This window comes from Sinohyriopsis cumingii, chromosome 4 (assembly GCF_028554795.1).
Source record: "Sinohyriopsis cumingii isolate HCF-2022 chromosome 4, ASM2855479v2, whole genome shotgun sequence".
Lineage (NCBI taxonomy): Eukaryota > Metazoa > Mollusca > Bivalvia > Unionida > Unionidae > Sinohyriopsis > Sinohyriopsis cumingii.
The window spans coordinates 21,125,056-21,147,715 of record NC_142964.1 but is presented as its reverse complement, the minus strand read 5'-3'; the positions used below and the strand labels follow the sequence as shown (position 1 = coordinate 21,147,715).

Genomic DNA, 22,660 nt, shown 5'->3' with positions numbered 1-22,660 from the left:
TAAAAAAATAAAAAGTAGTTTCCATGTATTAACTATTTGTGGGTAGCTTGCACATGGGAAAAGGAATAACTTTTGGGTAAATAGGAAGTTAAAGGTCAGGGCTTTACATTCAATACATAATTGGAAGGAAACAATACCAAATTCATTGGCAAATAATCTCTACAGTATAATTATATTGAATTTTCAGAATTATTAAGTCAGCAACAATGTACTATGAGTTAATTTATTTCTCCATCAAATACGTGGATCTGGCCAGCATCTTTCTGATGCTAACTTATTTACCACTCTGGCTGTGGACCATCCTGTCCAGCCATTCAACCAACAAACTGACCACAAGAATATATTTGCAGTCCCATCTGTCAGTAGAAGAATCCAGCTATCTGGACACAGCAGATACGGTACAAATTAAGTTGTCAAATATCCTTCATCCATACCGTCAAAGACACTGTCTTATGCCAACTTTACTGCCTGGACCAGGAAGCCATGAGGCCGTCCGTGCAGCCATCTTTGATTTATTTATGTGAAGGTCTTAAAAATTTTAGTAGTGTTATGTATATTCAATTTGTAGGTTTTTTTCCATGATTATATGTTATGTGTAATTGTGTTCTGGACTTGACCTTGTCCAAAAGCATGTTGTACCTGACCAGTAACATCTGTTGTGTGGACAAGAGAACATGTTTATTATAGTCTGAGACTGGGACATTGGAATTAGAACAACCTGTTGTTCCTGATGTTTACCGTTCTTTATTATAATTTTAGTAACAGATTTTATCTCGTTGACAACTGATCAGAAAATTCCATTAAGGGACAGTATTTCCAGAAAATGGCAATTGTGACCTAGGTCAAGTAGAGGGGTTTATAATCTTGAGAAATTACTCATTTTTGTTGTAACATCTTAAGTTAGCAGAATCATTCTTATTGTTGTGTTCAGTATTTGATTTGTGTGGAATTATTTATTCAAATTATTATTCACTGGAAATACAAAGTATTAATAATATTCTTGGACAGAAACATTAATTAGGAATTAGTGAAATCAGACAAGAACATTTTTGGATTATATTATTTTGATATAGCGTATCAAAAGACTGTTGGCACATCATCACACTTAAGGCCATAGGCACATTACCACATATGAGACTACAGGCACATCAACTCATTCAACTCTTATTTGGAATACCACTGAAATTTAATTAAAACTTAATTCATTAGGATTGGTTGTAGAACTTTTTCGACTATTTGGGATTTAATTTGTAATGTTGTAAGTTCTCTTTAAATTGTCACTTTATATTCTAGGGAAATAATTTGTTGAATTTTACAAAACTTGTTGGTTTTTGCTCTTTTCTGTTATTTAATTTAAGACCATAGAGAAAACAGAAACAGAAAATTGGGGGCTCATATACAGGATCAAATTTTGTTAAAATCTTTGAGAAAACTTTGTTTTGATAATTTAAAATCACTTTCTGAATTTTCTATGTCCTGGGTTTTATTTCACATACATGTATTTGAGAAATCTATAGTGAAAACAACAAGCTCTCACAATGTCAACTAAAGTGGAGAATTTTATTTTAAATCCAACCCAGAAAAGATTAGAGTCCTTGAAAAAGGATGAATTGCTCCAGCTTGCCATACAATATAACCTTTCTGAGGCAAAGAGCATAAAAGAGGATAAAAATGAGCATTAAGTTCATTAGTAGGTCTGTAATCAGGCTCTGACATAAAACATAATCGAAATTAAAACACAAGACAGAATTAGAGTCAATAAAGCTTCAGCTGCTGAAAAAGAAAGGAGAATTGCAGATGCATAAAAGAAAGAAAGAGACAAATGCAATTGGTTAAAGAGAAAGAGAGACAAATGCAGCGACATAAAGATGAAAGAAAATTGCAGTAGCAAAAAAAGGAGAGACTATTGCAATTGCAGAAAGAGAGAAAGAAAGATAGGCACATGCTAATTTAAATGCAAAGAAAAAAGAGAGGGAAATACAGATGCAGAAAGATAAAAGGAAGAAAGGGAAGTTCAGTTTTGAATAAAAGAATTAGAGCTGGCAAGTGGAAAACACTACTTCCCTTTTCACAAAAGTTCAGTTTTTGATGTTACTAGAAATGTCAAGTTAGTAGCCCCTTTTCAAGAAGAAGAAACAGATCAATATTTTCTTCATTTTGATAAAATTGCTCAAACCTGAATGGCCTAGAGAACATTGGACTCACTTATTACCAAGTGTACTTGTTGGCAGAGCTCACGATGTTTATATTCCACTGTCAGTACAACAGAGTGCTGATTATGATGTGGTTAAGGAATATATAAGGGTAATAAGTTGGTACCTAAGGCCGTGTAGAAAGGTGCATTTCTGATGTGAAATCATATATGACATGTAATAACCTGCAGATGAATGATGATAAAACTGAGGTCATTCTGATCAATACATAAAGACTTTCTCATTCACATCCTTTACCTCAAACAATAAATATCAGCAACACCAACATTAAATTCACACAATGAGTATGAAACCTAGGTGTTACTCTGGACAGTACCCTGACACTGCACCAACATGTCATGAACATATGCAAGGCTGCGTATCTTCAGCTGAGAAGCATCAGCTCAATTCACAAATATCTTTCAGTTGATGCCACTAAAACACTTGTGTGTTCATTAGTACTTTCAAGACTGGACTACTGTAACTCAATTCTGTCTGGTTCATCTCAATATCTACTCCAGAAACTACAAAATACAGCTCAATGGATCATACTTACAGTACCACGATCAGAGCACACCTCACCACTACTTTGTACCCTACACTGGCTATCCATTCAATCCAGAATCACAACATTTGTTCCCTGTACTATGTTTCACCGACGGACTCCAGTCCAACATGCCTATCTGACCTCACCCATGTGTACACACCAGCAAGATACTTATGCTCCTCTTCTCACAATCGTATACTCATTATTCCCACTATGAAAGCAAAGTCATATGGACAGCGTTCTTTTGCATACCAGGGCCCAGCAACGTGGAATGAATTGCCCACTGAACTTAAGACACAAAGACACAGCGATCCCATTCAAGAGAGCTCTTAAAACTCACTTATTTTGACTGTAAGAACAAACTTAAAGACCTAATAATGTTTCCTACCTTAAATATTTTCAGCATGTTTTTTTTATGTTTTCTAATTTCATGGTGTTTGTTTTTGTAATCAAATCATTATATATGTTTTTTATGTTATGGGAGTTGTCTAATGTTGTAAAGCGCTTAGAGCTTCTAAAGATTAGGCATTATACAAAGTCCTCATTATTATTATTATCTGATCAAACCTATGTCGAATTTGCATGGGAAAAGGCATGACTGTTTGATAGTTGGTACTCAGCCAAGAAGGTTGGTCAAGACTAGGGTAACCTCAGACAACTCATATTAATTGAAGAGTTCAAGAATTGCATCCACAGTGATATTTGGGCCTACCTTGATGCTGCTCATTTAGCTGATGATTATTCCTCGACTCACAAAATTTCTTTTGTCAGTAAGTTTTCCACTCAGCAGTTTATTGGTAAAAAGCCAATTCAGTCTCATACGAGTACTTCAAAATCAAAATCTGGCACAACTTTTATGAATCAAGTTTCTAATAAGGCTGATCAGAAATCCTTTTCTCTTCCTACCTGCCCCTATTGCAAGAAAGGGCACATTATTTCCGTTTGCTACAATTGAAAACTAAGCAACAGAATAAAGATTGACCTACTCCAAATGATCTTATTTCTAAGAGGTCAAGGTCATGTGCTGAAAGCAATACATTTCTTTGTTGCACAGGAACAAGATCCTGAGAACTTAAGCTTGTTTCAGAGGGCTATTAGTGAAACTGAAGCCACAGAAATACCTATTTATTTTATTAAAAATGGGGTCCTTATTAAAAAATGTAGACCACCCGAGGTACTTGCGGGACAAGTGGTCAGTGAGGTATCAAATTGTTGTTCCTAAGTTATACAGACAGGAAATTCTTAGTCTATCCCTTTAAACTCTTTGGTTGGTCACTTAGGGGTCAGTAAGACTTATCACAAAATCTTGAATCATTTTAATTGGTAAAAATTTAGAAGTGATGTTTTGTAAACACTGTAGATCTTGTCACACTTGTCAAAAGGTAGGAAAACCCAATCAGAAGATACCCAAGGCTCATCTGGAACCTATTTCTGCATTTGACAAATCATTTAGCAGAATCATGGTAGACTGTTAGTTCATTACCCCAGACCAGGGGCCCCGAGTGGCCGAGTGGTCTAAAGCGCTCTCCGTCACGGATCACTGCCATATCATCTCTGTCTGCGTAGGTTCGAGTCTCGGGCTCGGCCAATGTGGATATGTGAGAAAGCTTGCTGGTAGCTTCTCGTGGGTCAGTGGTTCTTTCCGGGGTTTTCCTGGGTTCTTCCTCCACCATTAATACTGGCCGCCATGTATAGCCTATCTTGTGCTGAAAAATGGCGTTAAACCCTATAACACTAACAACAACAACAACAACAACAACAACCCCAGACCAAGTTAGGCAACCAATACTTGTTGACCATAATGTGTGCGTCCACAAGATCCTTTGAGGAATATTAAAACTAAAACTATGGCAAATACTTTGATAAAGTTTTATTGTTACACAATATGACCTTCCCAAATCTGATCAGGGGTCAAAGTTTATATCTGGAATTTTCCAGCAAATTTTGCATGAATCACATTTAGCAATTTAAGCCTTCTGCCTGTTACTCTGAAAGTCAAAGGACTTTAGAAAGATTTCATCAAATTTTGAAAGTTATGATTTGGTGATATTGTTTTTATATCTGAAAAGATTAGGATGAGGGTGTTCATTTACTGTTAGGGAACTGGTACAAGAATCACTAGGATTTATCCCTTTGAACAAGTTTTAGACATGCTGTCTAAGGAACATCAAAATTATTAAAAGAGAAACTTCTTTCACAATAAAATTCAGAAATTAATCTTCTTAACTATGTTTCTAACTTTAAATATAAGATATCAATTGCTTGTGAAGTTGCAAGAACTAATCTTCATCTATGATAAAAATGCAAAGGAAAGGATTTTTCAGATTTGTGTTAGAGCTCTGGTTGCTCATACCTCAAAATCCTCTTCAGGCAGAGTAATGTCATCCTTATATAGTTAAAAAGAATTTTATCATTAATACTCCTGGAAAACAAAAACAATTTTTACATATAAATATATTAAAGGAATATGCTGAAAGAGATAGCCATGTTAATTGTGAAGCCAAGTTAGTAAGCGATGGAATGTAATCAGTCTGTAGAAACTTTCATATAACCAATCATCAGAATTCTGAAATACTTAATAATCTGTACCAGAAACTTTCACATCTGCAGCTGCAAAATAGAGTGAACTACAATAGCTGTTATTTGAATATGAGCACTTGTTCCCAAATGTTCCTAAACAAATAAATTCTATCATGACAATGAAATTCTAGATTTCACTACCATGAAACAGCATCTGTACTGGTTGATCCCTCTCATACAGGAATGGTTGAAAAAAGAATTCAGTATTTGATGGAGAATGATTTCATATAACTGAGTGACTGGAATTCACCATAGATTCTTGTTGCAAACCAGATAATACTTTCTGCATGTGCACTGACCAGAGAAAAGTGAACAGTGTGACAAATGGATTACTTTTCATTGCCAAGAATCAATGACTGCATCGATAAAATTGGAAATGCAAATTGTCACCAAATTTAACCTTCTGAAGCACTCAGGCAAATTCCACTGATCGAAAGGACAAAGGAAATTTCATCATTCGTGACTCCAGATTGACTTGATCAATATAAAGTGATGTCATTTTGGATGAAAGGTTCACCTTGTGCTTTTCAATGTTTAATGAACACAATTACATCTGGTCCAGATAACTGTGACACTTATACTGATAATGTCATCATCTACAATGACACCTGGAAAGATAACTTGAAGACGATTTGAAAATTTGTGATGCAAATTTGACAAGTAAAAGTGACTTTTGCCATGTTTGTATTAATTTTCTAGGGCATATCATAGGACATAGACATGTTAAACCAATAGAAGTTAATGTAAAGGCTATCTCTGAATTCTCTGTGCCTATCAGTAAAAAGCTATTGATGTGATTTTTGGGTATCGATGGATATTATCATAAATTTTGCTCCAGGTTTTTCCATAATTGCTGAACCTCTGACCAGTTTGTTATGCAAGAAAACCAACATTTCATTGGTCTGAAAAATTTCAGGAGGCTTTGATAAGTTAAAGGCCTTAGTTGAGAGTGCACTAGTTCTTACAGCTCCAAATTTAAGTTAATCATTTAAAATGTTGAGGCAAATGATGTAGGGGTTGGTGCATTGTCGATTCAACAATACAAAAATGGTATTGATCCTGTGTGCTAATTTTCTAAAAAAATTAAATAAGCACCAGAGAAATTATTCCACAAACGAGAAGGAATGTTTGAATTTGATACTGCCTTTGCAACACTTTGAAGTCTAATTTAGTTCAGCTCGTCTGATTATTGTATTCAGTGATCACAACCACATTACTTTAATTGGAAGATGAAAAACAAAAATCAGATTTTTGATTTAAAGGTGGAGTTTGATGTTGCAGGAATGCAATATTGACACCAGGCACATCATAGGAAAAGATAATCTAATTGCAGATGCACTTTCATGTGTATATTGCTTCATGTATATTACGTGCAATTCATAAGACTTCATCTTGTGTAATTTTTAATCACACGTATATTTGGCTAATAGTTACAAGAAAGCTTTAATGTATAAATCTTTTTTTTGGAGGGGAGTTTGTATGTATATTTGATTTGTATTGTTTTTCGTTTCTTTTCTCCACGATTATATGTTATGTATAAGTGAATCTAAAATCAAGTTCATGCTGTACCTGACCAGTAACATGTTTTATGGACAACTGAATACATAGCTAATATTTTCCAATGATTGTGGATTACGTATTCAATTATTAAATGTAAACATGTTTATCTCTGAGTATGGGACATTGGAATTCTACCACAGAATAACCTGTTGTACCTCATGTTTACCACATTCCTTGTTATAATTTTAGTAACAGATTTTGTCTTGTTGACAACCCAAAATGTTCTAGAATGGAAAATTCTATTAAGTGACAGAATCTTTCTAGAAAAATGTAATTGCAACCTAGTTAAAGTTGAGGCATTTATAATCTTGTTTACTTTAGAAATTATCCATTCTTGCTTTAACATATAGTAGATTAAGATGGAAGATATAATTTCTAGTAAAACAAGTTTCTTCGAGAATACTTATCCAATCATAGTACCTTAGGAGTGGGGGGCCCCGAGTGGCCGAGTGGTCTAAAGCGCTCTCCGTTACGGATCACTGCCATCTCACCTCTGTCTGCATGGGTTCAAGTCTCGGATTCAGCCAATGTGGGTATGTGAGAAAGCTTGCCAGTAGCTTCTTGTGGGTCGGTGTTTTTTTCCGTGGATTTCGCGGGTTCTTCCTCCACCATTAATACTGGCTGCCATGTATAGCCTATCGTGTGCTGAAAAATGGCGTTAAACCCTACAACAACAACCTTAGGAGTGCTGCTACTGTTGACAAAGTAACATTTCTGATGTATACTGTTTTAGTGAAAACATGTATTTATATCAGTGTACTTGTTGGTATGAAACATTTTATGCTATGTTGGTAAAATAGCTTTTGTAGATCTAGTGTTTTTGTTACCTAGACTACCAATGATAAATTTTTGGCAGTTTGCCAAGTTGAATGTCAGCAAGTGATTAAAAGTTTGTTGTTGTTGTTGTTATGGGGTTTAACACCATTTTTCAGTACAAGATAGGCGATACGTGGCAGCCAGCATAAATGGTGGAGGAAGAACCCAGGAAAACCCCGGAAAGAAAAATTGACCCACAAGAAGCTACTGGCTAGCCTTCTCATGTACCCACAGTGGCAGAGTCTGAGACTCAAACCCACACAGATAGAGGTGATCTGTAATGGTGAGCGCTTCAGACCAATCTGCCACTTAGGGCCCCCAATTAAAAGGTTGTAAATTTGATTATCAATGCCATGAAAACTTTATTTAACAATTTGTTATATAGGCGATTAAAATGGTTGTATGGTTGATGTGATTAAAAAGTCAGACAGAGACAAATTGTTCAATTACTCACATATACTGATCAAAATCAAAAAGATACATTAGTAGGTAGGCAGAGACAAAGTTATAAATGTAGCTGAGAGGTAGGTAAATATGATGGGAGTGACCTATGCATGTAGGCACAGTGTGTATGCATTACTGACTGACTTTATTTCATGTTCAGAAGAGATTATATTTTTATTTTCATTATTACATAATAATCACTGGAACATTAAAGTGACCTTAATTAATACACAACACAGCAATCATGTAAATATATTTACAAAAATACAATAATTGTCATTAGACAATTTGTGTGTGTGTGACTTGGATTTTTAATGTAGCTTTAAAAAATTTTCAGTCGTATCACTACAATGTCTGCAATGTGGCACTTTATAGTGACGTCTAGCACTGGGGCATCATGCCGCAGACATGTAGCATGATGTCCCACCCAGTCACATTATCCTGACACCAGGCCGACCAGTCCTACCACAAACTCTCTTAATGCTGAGCGCCAAGCGAGGCAGCTGTTAGTACCATTTTTGTAAGTCTTTGGTATGACTCGGCAGGGGTTCAAACCCAAGACCTCCTGCCTCCGAGGCAGACGCTCTATCCACTAGGCCACCGGAGTGATACATTAGACAATTTAACAATTCTTGTAATCTCAACTCACATTTTCCTCAATTTTTGAAAAAATAGTTGTTATGTATCCTTTATCCATCCTGAAAGACATGCATTTATAAATACACAAACATATATAATCAGTCAGTCATACATGCATACAGCTATCTCCCAACATATATATATACATACTTAACTTTTAAATCATTTATTGTACAAATTATATCTAACTCATCCATGACCTGTTACCCATGTCTTATCATACACATTTTTTTTTCCAGCAATAGTTCTGAATTGTGCCTCATTTACTTTTATCCCTACCCATTCATAATTTGATAAATTTGTATCAATATGTTCAAGTAATTGAATAATTGTCCCAATTTCACAATTTTCCTCAAAATAGTTTAATGTAACCTTGATCAATTTCAAGCGAAATATACTGAACATATATATGGAAACACTGATATATGCCTTCTTCGTGTACATACAACCATACTGAAAAAACATACATGCATACATATCCATACATTTATACATACGAGGCACAAAATGAATATTTAAAAAAATTTAAATCCCCCTTTAATATCACATGTATATTTGTTTCAAGTGTTGTTTGCATTATGTATTATTTTTTAACAGTGCTTGTATTACAAATTATAAATACACACATTATCTAATAAGAATGACACATATGACAAATTTTTTTTTTTCCCTAAAATTTCAAAACTGCAAAGATTAGGTATATCTGAAGTACTCTCTTTGTAATTCTTCAACAGATTTTATATATATATATATATATATATATATATATATATATATATATATATATATATATATATATATATATATAATCTTAATTATTCTGGTCCATCAGGGGTAGAAGTTTTTGTCTGGATGATCAAATTCCATTGAAAATGTATAACTGTATGCATCAATCTCAAGTAAATATTCAAAACAAAGCATTTAAAAAAAGTAACTGAAATTTGATCGATTTAACTACTTAATGTATTTTATAAAACTTGTATGGGCATTTAATCATGCCTGATAAGCTTGGAATTCCTGCATCAGAAATTCTATATTTTCATATTGGTACTCACTTAGCATCATTCGGGTTTAAGAATAAACTTTCTCTTTGTCTTTCCCTGTACTGTCCCTCTCTCCTACCTATGTTTACTTTTAAAGATAATTAATTTGTTGTTCTTCTTCTTCTTGTTGTGGGGTTTAATGCCATTTTTGAGCACACAATAGGCTATGCATGGCGGCCAGTATTAATGGTGGAGGAAGAACCCGGGAAAAACCTGGGAAGAACCACCGACCCACGAAAAGCTACTGGCAAGCTTTCTCACATATCCACATTGGCCGAATCCTAGACTTGAACCAACCAGAAGTGAGATGGCAGTGATCCGTAACGGAGAGTGCATTAGACCACTCGGCCACTCGGGGCCTCGATAATTAATTATTCATAATACCAATGTAATTATAATTATATGAGATTATATTCAATTTATTTCTAATTTCTGTCACTTTGTTCTCTGTTGGCATCACAAGTGGCAAATTAGTTTTATTCACATATACACTATAATAACTGAAAATTTCAGGGGACATGGCTATAGTCTGTAGACCATACAAGCAATTAATCTTAATGATAGTGTCTGGATAATCAATGTATATATATATATATATATATACACATACATAGATACATACATACATACATACATACATATACACACACACACACTGTCCTATGCTGTCATGCTGTGTCTGGTTCACTATACTGAATTCTAACTACAATTCTCTTCACAGATATCCTAGGGAATTACAATATGATGAGCTCCTAACAGAATCGTGTTGGGTATCTTTGATTTGGAGACTTCTTTACTTGAGATACCTGGAGCAATGTTTCTCTCACCGGAAAGATTCAATCCCTTCCAAACAAAATTCTGTTACAGTTGTTGTTCTAGGGTTTAATGCCATTTTTCAGCACAAGATAGGCTATACATGGCTGCCAGTATAACTGGTGGAGGAAGAACCCAGGAAAGAACCACCAACCTACGAGAAGCTACTGGCAGGCTTTCCCACATACCCACGCTAGCCGAGCCTTGGACTCGAACCCACACAGACAGAGAGGTGAGATGGCAGTGATCCGTAACGGTGAGCGCTTTAGACCACTCGGGGCCCCCTCTGTTACAGTAACATGCTGACAGAATTATATTAATAACCTCTAATCTTTGATAACTGGAATCATTATCTTCTTATGCTGGAAGGTTAAACATAATTCTGTTAGAGGGTAGGTCAGGGAAAGACTTATACTTAATTCCTATCACAATTCTTATTGGTTCCTTCTTAACATAATTCTTGAGATAACTTAAGCAACAGAAACATTTTCCTCAAGGTTTTCTGACCAGAAGGGCATAAAAGAATTATGTTAACTGATGGTCCAGTAAAAAGAATGATCATACAATCCATTTTAAACAGAATTATGTTTGAGTTCAATGCTATTATGTTGAGTTCCACGTTAATAATCGCTTTATCTTGAGATACTTTGAGAATCGTAGAATGAGGGATATAATGCAGAGTTCAGTCAGTGGAGAGGCTTAAACAGAATTATGTAAACAGACAAGTCAGGAGGAAATAATGATCTTTCAATTCAATTCTAATAGAGTTCTCTTGGAGTCCAATGCTAACAATTCAATTCAATTCTAATAGAGTTCTCTTGGAGTCCCTTGCTAACAGAATTCTGTTGAGAATTTCCTGATCAAGTGATACTTTTAGAAATAGAAACATTATCTTCTCAGGTTTGCTCACTGTACGGAACTGATATAATTCTGACTCATATGGACATGATTTGGGATGGTCTACTCTTGGGACATGATTTGGGATGCTCTAATGTTTGGGACACAATTTGGAATGGTCTACTATTTGGGACATGATTTGGAATGGTCTACTGTTTGGAACATGATTTGGGATGGTCTTTATAACAATTTAAAAATTCTGGAACAGCTTCTGGGCTCGAGGTTTGAGTCTGGGCTATTGTACATAAATATGAAAAGACTAACATATCTTAGAATTGGCGAGTGTGTGATTACAGCCCCAAGTATCAAGCCTGTGTCAGAGAGATTATAATGAGACCCATGCGTCATGCCCCAGGAACATGCAGTTGTGGTACCTAGTCACAATGTAGCAACTATTTAGATCCCCACCATACAAATGTACACACTCACTGGACATGAAAAGACAAATTCAAATATAAAAATGACTGGCTATGGGGTCCATGCCTACCTCAACTGATTTAGCCTTTGAGTAATAACTTGTCATAACTTGCAACTATTGACATCGCCATTCCACAACTAGATATACTTATATTCAGCCTGAACAGACAAATTTATATATGCAACTGACATTAACCATAGAAGCCACCTCTACCCCAATGGACCTAGTCCCTGGGTCATAACTTGGCAACTACTGAGGTCCCCACCCTATAATCATGTGTACACCTATTAAGCATTATACGTGCATCTGACAAAAAATTATGAACACTTAAATAATAAATTTTAAATACCTTAAATCTGAGACTTAGTACATAATACTGGTTTATGTTATACAATTATAACGACAAGAAATCCATAATCTGTGAACATTTTAATGGAAGATTCCTAATCGTGTGAAGCAGTTAAATTCTCAACTGTATTCTAAATGATGGATACAATCTACTTGAAAGTATATGTTTCTTCTACAGCCAGTAAACAAATGAATAACGTCAACCAATTCTAAGTTCATAAAAACTTAAAGCTTTATTTCTATAACCAATGTTTACTAAACATAAGTGATGCTTCTTGCTTGACCTTGTCTGATAAGGTTTGGACCATTTAAGTGCCATGAAATATGACATGTTCTTGTTTGATGGCAAGATAATAAATTGCTACAGGCTCCACCACAAGGTGATACATTTATTTTGCTTTAAATTGCAATTCTGAGTTTTGAAATAAATCAGGAAAAGCCGATGGTAATTATTATCCAGCTATTAAAAGAAAAGGCAAGGAATATGTAATTTTATCCATTCGATCATGTATCCATAATATAGGAAAACTGATCCTACATATTTTAGATTGATGGAGACTTCAAAATTTTAATATGTGTAGATGTACACAACAGTTTCAGAATTTCCATCCATCCTGTCATGATGGAGCTTGGGAGGAGGAAGACAATTTTGCATGCACATAATCCTATACAGAATGAGTCATTTGTGTAATGTTGCACATTTCCTTCTTCAATTTGAAAGACAAAGACATAAAACTAAGGGATATGATTGGCTGTGGTCTGAAGATGTGAAGATCAGTTTTGAAAATTTGATCCATTATATTGGGAAGAGCCTGTATGGAGGACAGGAACACTTATGCATCATGTATACCAAGAGAAGGGTAGTATTACAAACTGATCTTGAAAACTATGGTTGTAATGCTGCTTTGTTGCAAACTTCTCATTAACATTTTGTGAACTCAATTTCTTTGTTATAAAAATCAGCATGCTCCAAAAATATACTTCAAGAAATAAGTACTTCATACTTAGAAATCTTGCAGTCAGCAAATTCAGCCTTTAACAATTTTTCCTGAGCATAGGTTTCATTTAAGGTAAAGTCCTATGATGGAGGGGTTAGATTTGATTTCCTCAGAAAAAATGTGTAGTTCCTACAAAAATAAAAAGAAAATCTATACCAGTCATTCCAGCTTCTTAGCCGAAATACTGCAGATGCAGAATCATCAGCAAATGAAAAAATGAAATCTGAACTCAGTTAATTAAAAGAATGCCACATTCAATTTTCTGCAACAAACAGCCTATACAAGTTTTTCTCAATAGGAGAGCCAAGGGAAAGTTGTCTTGTTCATATTTCTTCATATCCAACAGAACTTTATTTTATAACAAATCTAACTTCCACTGAATATTTCTCTACACCCATACAACACATAATGCTCTTCCATGCTAGTGTCCTGTACAAATACGTCATCTGTTCACAAAAGGTTCGGCTTTTATTCCCATTCCTCTTTTATGTGCTTCTTGTAAACCCTGTTAACAGATAAAGAAAGCTTAATACAAATTTAAAAATATTGTAACTGAAAAAAGAAAATTGATGTCATTTGTAGCAATATAAATTAAGTTGTTTTTATTCATTTTGTGAAAAACCTAGCAACAAACTCCAACTTTTTAAAACAGTTTGCAGTTTGCAAAGTCATTTGAAGAGTAGAGTGACCAATACTTAGCAATAATATGCAAGAAAAATAAAGTGAAAAACTGACTTACCTTTAATGTGTAGCTTTAGTGGGAGACTTTGGTAAATTTCATCTCAATTTAAAAACTTCCCTTTGGGAAAATCATTCAGAGAGAAAATAAATTAGTTTCTAACTGAACACTCTGCAATGGATAAGAACTATTCAAGTAAAGTTTACAAACTAAGACAATTATTGGTTAAAGGAAAAAACATTATTTTATTGCACCAGATGACAGCATCAATTTTTTTTCTTAAGCTGAGATCAGAGAACTGCAAATAACTCTTTACTTCATAATGCAGAGAAAGTATGTTCAATTTCACAATAAAACCTGGTTCTGACTGATAAATCAACATACTATATGACTAGTGCTGAAACAACTAGCTGGTTTGTGAACCATAAAATAATAATAACCAGTGTATAGACTAGACAGTTGACTACAGTTATCTAGTCCAGTCAACCAAGGATTTCAGTTAACAAAATAAAATTCTTGCTTAGATGTAGAAAGATATGAAGTTAATCTAATTCAAGGAATCAACTCAATTTAACAGCATTTTCACAACTGTACAATAGGTGCTATACAGCCTTACAGTACAATCAATCAATCACAACTGTAAAGTGTGCACAAGTTAAATAACTGAACAAATTCAAGGTAGGTAGTTTAAAGCTTTGGATATAATACACAATGCCACTAACATGAACAGATATGTAGTTTTAAGACATTGATCAAACAAATTAAATTTTCTTTGTTTTTTTTTTTTTAAATGATGGCTACTTTAATGATCTATGTTTCATTGGTAGTTGAATTAATGTCTGGAGGAACCAAGAATGAATATTTTCCAAGCTGAAGCAGGAAATTGTTTGAAAAATAAACTCTATTAGAATTAGCTGTTTTCAGTAGAAATAACAAAGACCGTCAAGTGACTGCAGTTAATCATCTTTTTGAAAATGTCATTTTTTAAACTTATCTAGTAGTACAATTAGCTGACAATTTATCAAGGACATATTTAATGAGGCTGACTGACATGCCATTGCTGAAATAAACAGAAACTAAAAGCCATGATGGGTGCATCGCTAAAGTTTGCTCTTCATATCCTTAAACAGAGGAATCTATCAGTTTAGCAACTAGGGGACATAACTCAAGACAGAAGGTGTGGAATAATGGAAATCCAATACATTCAAGGTCTCCTTAACACAAGCTGAAATCCAATGTTTGTTACTAAGTTATGCTGTGAAAATAAAATGAATATGGGTATTCAGGGGCTCTAACTCTTACAAATTATAAAGTGGAATGATGTAAATTAAACTCATTACAAATTCTTATCTGACATTTTAAAGTGGCAAGCCAAATTTTGGTTAAAATCTAACAATTCTTTATTAAGTAATAAAAGAGAAAAATAAGTCAGAAGGGAAGACAATCATTGGGCATAAGTTTTGTAAATGATGTCATGGAAGGCTGGAAATTATTCACAGTGCAATCTACCAAATGTAGTTGAAAATATGCATATGCTGGTGAAGTTATGTTGCAAAACTAGAAGGATGGGCAATACAGGCACATAAATCCTGTCTGGTGTGTCACAGAACACTAAAAAATAACACTCATTCAAGGCACCACTAAAATAATGCCAAATGCTAACCAATCCAAATTTCAGCCAAATTCCAACAAACATTCACCAAGTTATCCTGTTGAAATCAAGAAATGAGGCACAATTCCTTCAATAATATCATAGAATGATGGAAATGAAAATCATTCGAATTTCCCCATTATAATCCACCATACAAAATCTGGTTGAAACCCAACAAACCTTTGTGAACAGATGCTGTGGAAAACCATAGTCTAGATCATGGACAGTTTGGGGGCATACATGTTGTGGAAACCCCCAGTCTGGATGATGGGCAGTTCGGGGCATATATGATGTTGTGGAAAACCATGGTCTGGATGATGGGCAGCTTGGGGGCATACATGATGTTGTGGAATGATGGAAATCAATCTCATTCAAGGTCTATTCAATATAATGTTGCATACCATATTTTTGGTTAAAAAAGTCCAACAATTCCCTGCATAGTTATCTCGCAGAAACCAACCTGCTGATAGATGGACTGACAAATGTGTTACTATTGGGCTCTGTTAGTGTAGTCATGTAAGTCCTAAAGACCCAAGAGCAAAGACAGATTTATCAGATATTTTAAGATATCAGGTCCATCTCCTCTTTACCTGTTTTTACTTTTCTCCAATGATAACAATCTCTATCCCAACAAGTCTATGTAGTAAATTGTTACTGTGAAATAGCTAGTCAATTGACATAAATTACTTGTTGTTTCAGCACTTTATGTCATCGCATTTTTGTTTATGAATCATTATGCAATCATGTCCACTCACCTGATAGTATCCTGTGTGGTAACCACTCATGTACCAGGCTATCAGCATGCTACATAGGGCCTCATTCTCACTATCTAAAGACTCATCAAATGGGGGAGGGGGAGGAGGCACTAACGGAATTCTCTGAAAGAAGCGTATGTTGTATTAGAAATATACTCATTTCAGAAATAATATAAAAACTAAAAGCAAAATTTTAGATAGTCACACTACAAATCTTCATAGAACTTAAGTTTTCATGCAAAATGACATTTTTTCCCATTTCAGTTATAGTGACCTTGACCTCTGACCTTTGGATCCCAAAATGGAAACACTTCTTCCAGATGACTTGTTGGGTTACAGTAATAAAAATCTTCATAAGACCAGAAGGAAGAAGAAAATAACCCCAGAAATATTTCTATTCATGGTCACATTTACTACTGGAAAAGGAGTACTCTATTTAATCTGAATAGTATTTTACAAACTTCAATTTATGTTCTTTATGATACTATATGTTTTTTATTAAACTCTGAAACATTACTGGAGAAATTACTGTGGTGATATTCTTGTAAAGTAATTTCTACTGTTTCAAGTATAAACATATGGAACAATATCTAAGGGTGATAACTGCCATAAGTTCTACTCACTTATTTAAATGTGAGTTGTTTCTCTTGAAATATAAAGTTGTTTTGCTTTTCTTGGTTTTCTTAGCACTTGAAACAGATATTTGCTAAATCTTGTGGAGGAAATGGGAGCTGATTGCCTTTCCCAAGGACACACCAAAGCAGCAACATGGGCATTTTGCACCCACCAACCACATATAAAATTGAGCAGTTGTTCAGCAACGTGGAATGAATTGCCCACTGAGCTTAGACACATAGACACAGTGATCCCATTCAAGAGTGCTCTCAAAACTCACTTATTTCGACTGCAAGAACAAACTTAAAGACCTAATAATGTTTCCTACCTTAAATATTTTCAGCATGTTTTTTATGTTTTCTAATTTCACAGTGTTTGTTTTTGTAATCATATCATTATATATGTTTTTTATCTTATAGGTGTTGTCTAATGTTGTCAATCAATACAAACAACAATGATTTTATTGGAAAAGATAAAACTGCGTCTTCTCACGTTTCAGTAGGCATGAACATGTTTTCAGGAGCCCACTTCTGTAGCAGGAGGTGTGTGTGATTATGAATTTTAACATAGCTTTTAAAAAAGTTCAGTCATATCGCTACGATGTCTGCAATGTGGCAGTTTCTAGTGATGTCTAGCACTGGAGCATCATGCCACATACATGTAGAATGATGTCCCACCCAGTTACATTATCCTGACACCAGGCCAATCAGTCCTAACACTAACCTCACAATGCTGAGCACCTAGCGAGGCAGCTGTTGGTACCATTTTTTGTAAGTCTTTGGTATGACTTGGCTGGGGTTCGAATCCATGACCTCCCGCTTCTGAGGCGGACGCTCTAAACTACTAGGCCACCGGAGCGGTGAAGTAGCAGGAGGTGTGCATTTAAAATCTAATAAACATGAACCATGACTGTTTTATAAAAACAATATCCCTATGTTGGAACAGTGTGTGAGAACAACTACTTTCCGCAGTAATGCCTAGTAACTACAAGATTAATTTAATAAACATTTTTTTTTCTTCCCCACGCAGAAGTATCCAAGAAAAGGAAATGATTAACAAAAACAAAACTGAGTTTGATGAGAAGTCTTTATAACTCAATTTTGTTACAGGGATGGAGTGCATTTCGTATCTAATATACATGTATCCATGTTTTATAATAAAACATCCCTGCAGTGGAGAATAAAATCTAGCTTAGTAACTGGAATGTGCAAAGTAGGTCACAATTACTTGATGTAGTAGTATATATATATACTTCAAGATCATTCTCCCTAACAGTGTTTATGACCCTATAAAAGTATCCAAGACATGGAATTGATTCCAAGAACCAAAGAGAGTTTGGTAAATAGGTCTCTGTAACTCACATTTTCAAGCAGGGAGATATGCACTTCAAATCTAACATACATGTATCCATGCCTGTTAGAAATGCTCAGAAAACAAATGGACCTAACTAAAAATTTAATTTTGAACTCAACACAAACAAAAATTCTAAAAACAGTCAAACCTGTCCCATCAACCACTATAATTTCCTTCATGGCAATTTCTTATATAAGTGTCTTATGCGTAATGGTCAAGTGCATTCTGTGATTGGTAGCCAGGTGTTTCTATACCAATAGTGGTTTCTCCATGCCTTAAGTGGTTACTGGAGCGTATCAACAGTGACTGCTCGACATGTGCATATAAAACTTAATTTTAATTAGCATATCATGTAAACAAGTGAGTAAACATTTCAAAGCTTGACTGTTTTCACCATACTCCAGTCACACTGTCAACTCAGAAGTGTCAATAAGTCTGGTTCAAGAGCAAGGTGGTTTCTATCCTAACAAGAGAGGTTAGATGCAATTCATTTGCTGAATAGCAAATAAATTTGTTGTGTATTCACAGCAGGAATGGGAGTTGGGTGAATTTAGTTTAAAGAGATTATTAAATTATGGCTGATATTGCAAACAAAGTTCATCTTTGACACAAGATACTAGTTATATCCCTTTACATAATGATCTGGGGTCAGTCAATTTTTAAAACTTTTCTATAAAGGCAGGTAAAGTTTCGGTTCATGGGTCAAAAAAGAATAGCCATACATGGCTTCTTTTGATTCCTTATTCATCACAGACCTCTCACATAAGCCAAAAATTTCTTCTGATATCTGCATGTTCAGCAATGGCTAATTCAGATATTGTTTTTGAAGCAAACCAGCTGCTTCCAAGTCTAACTATAAAGGCTGGCAAACAAAAAGTAAGTCCTCTGCTTTAGTCACATGTAAGCTGTCAATCTGTAGTGAAATTGGTGTTTTGTCATGGTGCACAAAACAACAATTAGTGGTTATTTTAAGTCAGTGATGATATCATTCATAACACGAGTTAAACTGAGCAGGATATAGTACATTTGGGAAAGAGCAAAATATACATGTATTTTATCATTTTGTTGAATAGTGCACATAAAACAATCTTGATAATAATAATAATAATAATAATAATGATATTCACTGCATGCTACATGTTCCACACCAATTCTGAAAATGCGAACCTGTTTACAAAGTTAAGTTTTGCATTTTACCATCATTGGCTGCTATTGACAGGTTTGATTGCATATGTACCATGACTGTTTTATAGTTAAAAATGTAGTAGGCTCAAAGAAAAATGGATCAAATGCAAAATTTATTTTTAAATTCACTCTTGGTTTAGCAAACATTTTTCTATTAGAAAAAATAAAACCGCATATTGCCACAATTAAATAGAAAAGAACAAGAAACCTTGAACATAGACAAGAATTACTTTTTTAAGAGTTTTAAAATATGACATTTTCTCTCAAGCAAGTCAAAGATGTGAAAAGATAACTGAATTATCATCTCATCAATTTGCATGACAAAGGTTACCAGAAATTACCTATTACTGGAGGGATATCAGTTATCTACCTTTAATGATTGCTACAAACAACAACTGTCAATGCCTAATGGAAAATAATCAAATTGCAAAGGCAGCAGGACCCCATTTACCAATCCACAACAAACCAAATTATTATGAATACTGATGGATGGAAGGTTTCTTGAGAATTTACATTAACAACTGAAACATTTTATTTCATGAATAACTAATATATTTATTGTGGTAAATTCCTTTACAAACGTTTTCTGCTATTTGTTTTATATACTACCATTTGTGGAATATCCAACAGAGATAGGACTAACAATTTAATGTTCAGTTGCCACCTATGGCATACTATTTTTATCTAAAGGACTCATGGTACTAATTCAGTTCCCATAGTAAACCTATGCAAACACCATGATATTAAAAATTCAGTAACTTTGAACTTTTTAGTTCTCATTATCCAACCTATATTATCAGTATAGATTCCTCATGGATGACAGCATCTTGCAGAGAAAACCATATGAGCCATGGCATTTTCTGGACCTATGTGCATTTAAAACAAGTGATTTCAATTCCGCACCAAACAGTCATATGCTAATTTTAGAAATGAGTGTTCCAATCTCAAGTCTGTTAAAGGACTGAAATTCCATCAATAAAACAATGTCTCTATTTTGTTCAGTTAAACTAGGATAAACTCTCCAAATTTTTTTTATACAAAAATATATCTTTCATTATCAACCAATCCTGGCCATACAATTAGTACTGTAAGTCCTATATCCACCCTTGATTTCCTTAACAGATCAAGGAAAAGTAGTTCAATACATAAGTAAACAATGCTCATAGTTCTGCTAGTAAAAGATTACATTAGTGAATATTAAACTATATTGCACGTCCATGTTCACCAATATAGCAACTGTGCATTTCAGGAAACATTTAAGTTGTTGTTGTTGTTGTTGTTGTAGGGTTTAATGCCATTTTTTCAGCACACGATAGGCTATACATGGCAACCAGTATTAATGGTGGAGGAAGAACCCGGGAAAGAACCACTGACCCACGAGAAGCTACTGGCAAGCTTTCTCACATCCCCACATTAGCTGAATCTGAGACTCGAACCGACACAGACAGAGGTGAGGGAAACATTTAAGTATCTGAACATTATTTATTTAAGAAAATTGGAAAAAAATATTAAAATAAAGCTGTTCAATCAAGAGTCACCTTTTTTACTATCAACATTTATCTCTCTTAAATTTAAGATTGAAATATATTACCAGCCTTGTCATATTATAGTTAATGAGTAAAAGGTCAAGGTGACCTTCTATGTGTACATATTATTATTACAGAAAGATTTAAATGACATAAATTACCTCAAATTCCCCCCAGAACACATTTAATTTAAAAAGTAAAGTAAGGTAGGCATAAGTCATTTAAAATATAAAATATGAAGCTTCAACACATTCAATGGATGAATTTAGTAGGATATAAAGTCATGAGGGGACATAACCATTAAGCATGGTGGTAGACATGTAAGTGATCATATCTGAAGCATAAAGTTTCAACCCTAACTTGGAAATATCATATTGCTGACCATAAGTACTCTATAAATGGTAACTGTACAAACTTTGTATATGTGATTACACAGATATTAACCACTGAACAAAACACTCCACCTAAAATAGTCAAATCTACAAACTCTTCATACCCCCCCCGCCCATGGCAACAATTAACATACGTGAACTTGTGTTTAATATTCCACAGAAAGACACTCTTACAAAAGGTATTACTTTGCTTGTCATCCACAACTAGAACCATACATTCGCCTTTTTAGTAAAGTTAATTGAATGTGTATATGTGGAGTCACTGTATTGCTGTAGCTCTCTATAGGACTTGTGCTACTAATTCAGTTCCCATAGTAAACCTATGCAAACACCATGATATTAAAAATTCAGTAACTTTGAACTTTTTAGTTTTCATTATCCAACCTATGTTTATCAGTATAGATTCATCATGGATGACAGCTTATTGCAGAGAAAACCATACGAGCCATAGCATTTTCTGGATCTATGTGCATTTCAAACATGTGATTTCAATTCCACATCAAACAGTCATTGCTAATTTTAGTAATGAGAGTTCAAAACTTATGTCTGTTAAAGGGCTTAAATTCCATTAATAAAACAATGTCTCTATTTTGTTCAGTTACAACTAAGACAAGCTCTCAAAACATTTTTCTTTTAAAAAATATATCTTTCATTATGAACCAATCCTGGCCAGCCAAACCATACATACTTTATTTTATCTTCACACATTTCCAAACTGGTTCCCATTTTTCCATACAATTAGTACTGTGATTCCTAAAAGGCCACTGAATCTATACTGTTACAAAATTTAGCAAATGATAATGTTTGTTGATACTATTAGTAATACAAAGCATATTTAGTAAAAGAGAATGGACACCATGCCACAGACATAAAGGGACCGACATACCTCTAAGCCAACAGAAAAACAGTCCATGTTTGCAAAACTGAAAATGTGAATGCACAAAAAAAAGATTTTGCAGTAATGTGTAAAGAATGAAAGGGTTATGTCTCAAAGTAATTTCAGAACAAGAATTATACTATATCTCGGCTCCTTTTCATATCTTGTAGTAACAGGAAATGATTTATATAAGCTAAGTCAAATAAATGCATTGTAGACACCTTTAAACTGCAACTTAATTCTTTCAGAATTTGTGCACAATTTAAGCAGAAGAAAAGTACAGGATAGGTTCAGCATGAGAACTATTGTTCATCAATAAGCTTTTGGTTCTA

At 34.4% G+C, this 22,660-nt stretch overlaps 2 protein-coding genes across 3 annotated transcripts in view; one reads left to right on the top strand and one right to left on the bottom strand.

The window, feature by feature from the left end:
* Positions 1-17,978, top strand: part of LOC149800785 (flap endonuclease GEN homolog 1-like) — a 62,033-nt gene extending 44,055 nt beyond the window's left edge. For both annotated transcript variants that reach the window (XM_089954764.1, XM_089954766.1), the window contains exon 12: positions 16,645-17,978. In XM_089954764.1, the coding sequence (XP_089810890.1) occupies positions 16,645-16,760 (116 nt within the window). In that variant the 3' untranslated portion in view covers positions 16,761-17,978. The remainder of the gene's footprint in view (positions 1-16,644) is intronic.
* Positions 12,364-22,660, bottom strand: part of LOC149800784 (survival motor neuron protein-like) — a 32,231-nt gene continuing 21,934 nt past the window's right edge. The window contains exons 7-8 of the mRNA XM_089954769.1: positions 16,381-16,503; positions 12,364-13,800 (exon numbers count right to left, since the gene is read on the bottom strand). Of these exons, the coding sequence (XP_089810895.1) occupies positions 13,738-13,800; positions 16,381-16,503 (186 nt within the window). The 3' untranslated portion in view covers positions 12,364-13,737. The remainder of the gene's footprint in view (positions 13,801-16,380; positions 16,504-22,660) is intronic.